At 36.4% G+C, this 6000-nt stretch overlaps 1 protein-coding gene and 1 non-coding gene across 2 annotated transcripts in view; one reads left to right on the plus strand and one right to left on the minus strand.

Moving 5' to 3' along the window:
• Positions 1–3564, minus strand: part of LOC126455543 (protein spaetzle 4-like) — a 241577-nt gene extending 238013 nt beyond the window's left edge. The window contains exon 1 of the mRNA XM_050091293.1: positions 3490–3564. Within this exon, the coding sequence (XP_049947250.1) occupies positions 3490–3534 (45 nt within the window). The 5' untranslated portion in view covers positions 3535–3564. The remainder of the gene's footprint in view (positions 1–3489) is intronic.
• Positions 2156–2228, plus strand: Trnat-ugu (transfer RNA threonine (anticodon UGU)). Its single transcript has one exon. It is a non-coding gene; the product is annotated as a tRNA-Thr (tRNA).
• Positions 3565–6000: the final 2436 nt, after the last annotated feature.

A 6000-nucleotide genomic window follows, 5' to 3' on the forward strand; every position in this document is an offset into this window, starting at 1 on the left:
TCATCTGACCTCTTCTGGAGTATTACGGCACAGTATGCGATCGAGCCAGGGTTGAAGGACATCGAAATAGTTCCAAAAAGGGCAGTTCGTTTTCTATTTCTCTCTATTAGGGGGGAGACTGTCACGGATGTGATACGCGAGTTTGGGTGACAATAATTAAAGGAGGTTTTCGTTGCGGCGAGATGTTTTCATGAATTTTCAGTCACCAACTTTCTCCTTCGAATAAGAAAGTATTTTGTTGGCTCCCACTTACACAGGGTGAGATGACCGACGTCCATTTTTCCCACGTGTTATTTGAGAGCTGAATGGTAGATAAAGTGGTTATATGAAGCCTCTGTCAAACAATAATGGGTGGAAAACAGAGTGGTTGTGTAGAAGTGGATGAATGGGTAATATTTTCAAGCAGCGACAATACGATTTATATGTCAAATTTTGCTGATCACTGGACTACGTAATTATGAATTAGAAAAACGTCAATTGTATTCCGCAGCCTTCGTGTACTAGCGTTTTGATACTCAGCCAGTGCCAACGTTTTAGATCTAACAATAACCATACCATGTGTAGCACTGTAACAGTCTAAGATAGTTATTGTTGTGTGTCGAACTCGTTAATGTCAAAAGTATGATGAAGCACTTCCGGGTCTATTGTGGAAGATACTTAACCCTCTCCAAAGGTTTGTTGGGATACTGAGTGAAACTAGGACAATTATTAACAATATCGCCGAATGTTGCGTTTCAGAACTGATACGGAATTTGCACTGATAAATAACATTTTTAGAAACGAACGTGTCACTAAGTCATTTTCACGAGTTACCTGAGCGATTGTTACTGAAGTGTCACTGACTATTTTAGTGGTGTCAGGTACCAGAAAGCACAGCGCTGTATGAGGTAGGCAATTCCCCCACCTGCCTCATCAACCCGTTGGCAGCACACATCATACTGTTTAAATTTTGTAAATGAAATCGTCAGAATAATATGTGTTTATTATGTCATTTTGACTACTGCCATCATCAGGTCAAAACTCAGGACCTGCAAAACAAGGTTCAGTGCCAGTATCAATAGAACCTAAGCCTTTTCGGGACGTAGCATAGTTTTTATTGACACGGACACTGAACCTTGTTTTACAAGATCTAAAATTTCGTCTGAAGATGGGAGCAGACGAAACGACGTTATAAATGAAGACGTGTTAAGCGGTCTAGTCGGTTTTATTCGCTAAATATTCACAATGTTCATGGATTCATAATGGAAATTTATTTCCTTAAGTAATAAGTTCCGGGCATAACTTGCCTTCTTTGTCTGCACCAACATGATGACGTAAGTGGTCGAAAAAAAGTCGACATATAATAAAAGTATTAGTGATCGCTATCTACTCGTTTCGTTACTTTTTGGTCGCAGAAGAAATAAGATGAAAACAACAGAAATGTTGTATACGTGATAAATATGTATTTGTTCAATATTAATTTTGATCTTATGTTTATGGTCATATTACTTGCATTATATTAACTATTTTTGAAAGTAAATGTCAGTTAACGTTTCTTGTGTATGGGTTTAGTAATCCTCGAGAAGTTAACACCATTTGAAAGTAATTCCCATTTTCGTTCGGAAACAAAACTGGTCTAGTGCACTAGATTTACATACATAAATTTTACAGAAATAAAAATAATAATAATCTGCAGGAAGCAGAAGTAAATTTTCGGTAGTTTGTTAAAAGTTGTTAGTTAGTTATCAATGGAGATTGTAAACCTGAACTGGCCACCATCTACTCTTGTTCTAGTCATCAGAACAAGATATTGTTTATTACAAGTCATATGGAAGAAGCAGTCAATAACTTCCCACGTTTTGCCTCCGAATGGGACAGCAATCATCAGAATAATGGTTCCGCTGAACTTGGCTCCGAAGTACTGAGTGTTGCAAATACCACTGCTGTACTATACGTTTCACGAAGTTACGCAGTCATTTGGTTGCAGAACGCTTGACTTTAAATTTCAAAAATGTCGTTGATTATCCGTCTCTTCTAGTGTTTAAACAACCAGTGGAAACAGCGAAATTATAATGAAAGAAAGGAAAAGAGGGAACTATGCCGAACTTTCAAGGATTCGATACTGGAAGGAGAGAGTATTAGTCATAAGACACGCTAAGGGGCCTCATTGCCGTCCGCCTCCATAGCTCAGCGGTTAGAGCACTGGTCTTGTAAACCAGGGGTCGGGAGTTCGATTCTCCCTGGGGGCTAACAATTTTAATTTAATGTTACGAAAAGTAATCGTAAGCAATTTACGCCTTGAGTTGTAAAATGTGTGTATATTAATAGGTTTTACATATAACGTAGAAAGAATGCAAATGTCGAAATGTACTTTTTTCACTAATTGGCTATGTTATAGTGATAAAATATAACTCTAGTGCGTCTCGTAAGTTATACATACATAATTCTTACAAGATTATAAAATTGTCTTTCGATCTCGTGCAACAGACGAGTTTCTGCAGTCTTATTACTGTCCATCTTACGGCACTTTTCCTTCCATTCCAGATGTATCAACAGCAAACTATTATGTCTTCTCAGTGCCACTTTGGTATAGAACTTCTGAAGTTAACAGTAAATTACAAGTATTATATCTTTTTCCATTTCATTAATATTTCCTAAGAGAGAATGTACGAGAAAAATAATATGCATCAATTAAGTTATGGTACGAAATGCCGCTGGTAGGAATTTAGAAGATTGCCCATGCATGGCCCAAAGAACAAAGGAAACCAAAAGTAATTAGGAGTTATATAATATATTGTAATTTTGATTAACAATAATCATAGACCAGGAGTTAGAGCACAGTGGTGAACAGAACTGACGCCAAAGACGAGTCAAGTGAAAACTAGATTCGTGCGCTTTGTCAGTCGATGATAACTTTTGTCTAGAAATTTGTGAGTTAAGGTCTCCCTAACTAACAACCCATCCAAACGTCAACGATCAAATCGGTGAAATTAAAAAATTTTAGCAGTTTCAACATCGTTGGTGTCCCAGGAGCAATGTACTTAAGATACACACTGCTGGAGCAAAGTCTTCAAAACGCTCCGTAAATAAAAAAATACTGGGGCTGGTTGTATAGCGTTATTATTTATATTTTTAACAGCCACGGGAAAACCTCCTAACTTGTGTATGTGTGAAATACCCCATTACTGAAAATGAATGAGTTCGATAAATTTGCAGGTCTAGAAAAATTAATTTTCTGTCCCCATACCCAGAGAAAATTTTTTATTCATTTTGAGGTTGAAGCTCTTCTGTCCGTTAACAAAAAAATTTGTTTTTGGAGGGAGCCTGCCTTGAGAAAAATACGTGTTTTTCTTTTCTTCTATTACTCAGGTATTTTTGATGAAGTTTCAGCATCAACAGTGGGCTTTCATTCTCTTTCTATTAAACAGGAAAAATGCTCTTTACTAAAAATTTGAGTTTTTAAGAATCGATTTAAAACTTTGAAAAATAGACAAAGTTTTGCACACATACCTTGTTACAGAATGCTGTGATTTTCCTCGTTTTTTTGTTTTGCATTACAGTTGTTTACCTTTCTAAGTATTTCATCTGCAACCATATAAAACTTAATGTAGAATAGCTATTTACGTTGTAATTTTACAGCTGGGTATATTGTGATTAGGCCTACAATTAATTAATCATATGTAGTAGTTCGTGCTTGTGTGTGTTTCACTTACTTTTTCCGATTTCCTCATTATCTTCACTGAGAAAAACTGCACGATTTAACTTCCACTACCACTGTCTACAAGCTACAAAATCAAGATGGCGGGTAGTTGAACAGCTGAATGTGTTCTGGGGGCAGAATTGTGAGTTACATTATGCCATTGTGTGTGTGTGTGTGTGTGTGTGTGTGTTTTGTGCGATAGTTATTTAAGGCCAGAGAGCTGTGTATTCAGTTATTGTTTGCTTTCCTCCGGCTATGGCTTTTTGTAATCGGTCGTTTTCTTCAATTACTAGTTGTTGTGAGCACAGTTACTGTACTTGAGTATTTTCAATACATAGAAAACTAAGAGTGACAAATAAGAACACGGACAAGCGCAACTGACTTGCCAGGACCGCAAATCAGTTTATAGAGGACATGCAAAAAGGAACTTCAGTGCTAGACGTGTAGAGCAGTAAAGAGCATTAAAAAGCAACAGCTGCCATTCTACATTTGCTAAACTTATTTCAGAGGTGAAACGTAGTCCAACGAATATCAACACTGACTTGAAAAGTTTCGGGTGCAGCAATAGACCCCACTCTAAATGAATACACAGCTCTCTGCAACGGAACACTGTTCTCTACCCTCAAAGAACTATCGGATAATACCAGCCTATAAACACATACACACACACACACACACACACACGCGCTCGCACACATATAGTGGCAGATACACCTCACAAATATTCTAAATTCCCACCCAGAACACATTCAATTGCTTAACTGTTCGCCGTCATGTTTTCTTATTTCGTGAACAGTGACAGTGAAAGCAAAATAATGCAGTGTCTCACAGTAAAGGTAATGGTGTAACCAGAAAAAAATAAGTGAAACGCATCGCAAACAAATACACACACACACAAACGAACACACAACTTTCCACAAACGATTATTTAATATTAGACCTAACCACAACATTCCTAGTCGTAAAATTTCGATGTAAATGACTTTTCTACATTGAGATCTATATGGACAGACTGTGAAAGGTAAACAATTGTAATGTAAAACATAAAAAGTCAGAAAAACCACAGCAAGTGCTAACAGGATCTATATACAACGCTTTGTCTATTTTTCAGATTTATAAATACTTTCTTACAAACTCAAATTTGTAAGTGTACAAGTAGGGAAGAGCTTTTTTCCTGTTTAATACCAAAAATAAAGCCCGCTTCGGCAAAACAAGTACGGGTAATAGAGCAAATGACAAAATCATATTTTGCTCAAGACAGATCCCTCCAAAAACAAAAAAGGACATTTATTATTTCGCAAAAACATTACACATTCTAACATCATTTGACCAGTCATAATGTAAAAATATGTCTTACGTTAAAGAGTGAATAAAACCAGAAAAAAACAGTTTTCATTTTCTAAAATGACTTTATAATTCCGTGAAAACTCGTTATCATTTTAGGCGAAAATGGAAAACAATTTTAGTTTTCAATAAAAGGTGAAATTTTGTGAATGATGAAGGCAGTTCTCTATTGATGTTAAAACTCAACAGAATATTTGTAGTTATATTCTGTGATGATCACCAAGTAAGACTGTGTAGAATTTCTGGCGAAAGTTACTTAATCTTCGACGTCACCAGCTGTGTTTTATTATCAAATGAATGGCAAACATGGCACCCCTCTCGGATGTACTTTGTGGATTGTGACTGGTCATTATGTCATCAATTCTGGGAAAGTTATTATTATTATTGTTATCATTAGTAATAGTAGAATAATAGTAGTATTGGAATCAGCCTCGCAGAAATTATTCGGTTGTTGCTCTGAGTACACATTGCAAACATAAATCAGTTAACAGTGAATCGGTTAGAGAACAACTATAGCGAAGCGCATTTGCAAAAGCTATCTGAAATCAACAAGCTCCTTCAGTTTTATACTTTTGTGATTTTTTCAGTGGTTTTACGATATATTCGGACTAATAACCTGAATGAAAGGTTCAAGTGCTTACGGGCAAACATTAACTTTATCTGTACAGCGACTAAAGTAATAATTTATATGTAATTATGACTGCACGGTTGGAATACCTCTAAGTGTAAGCATCCAACGTATTCTATGCGCAATTAAAAATTTGGCCACTTCATTTATACTAATTGTGATGACACTGTGGAGTACAATTTCCTTCATGAATGACGTAGCATTGACGTGTCGGCGCCGTATTAATGCAGCACACAACCATTATACATATATTTACGTCTGGCGAGTCAAAGTGAACAGAATTACAAACTGATTGCGAGTAACGGTTACGTTTAGTTCACGTGACACTACAGATGTAACCTGTGTCTGA

The sequence above is a fragment of the Schistocerca serialis genome, chromosome 2 (assembly GCF_023864345.2).
Source record: "Schistocerca serialis cubense isolate TAMUIC-IGC-003099 chromosome 2, iqSchSeri2.2, whole genome shotgun sequence".
Taxonomy (NCBI): Eukaryota; Metazoa; Arthropoda; class Insecta; order Orthoptera; family Acrididae; genus Schistocerca; species Schistocerca serialis.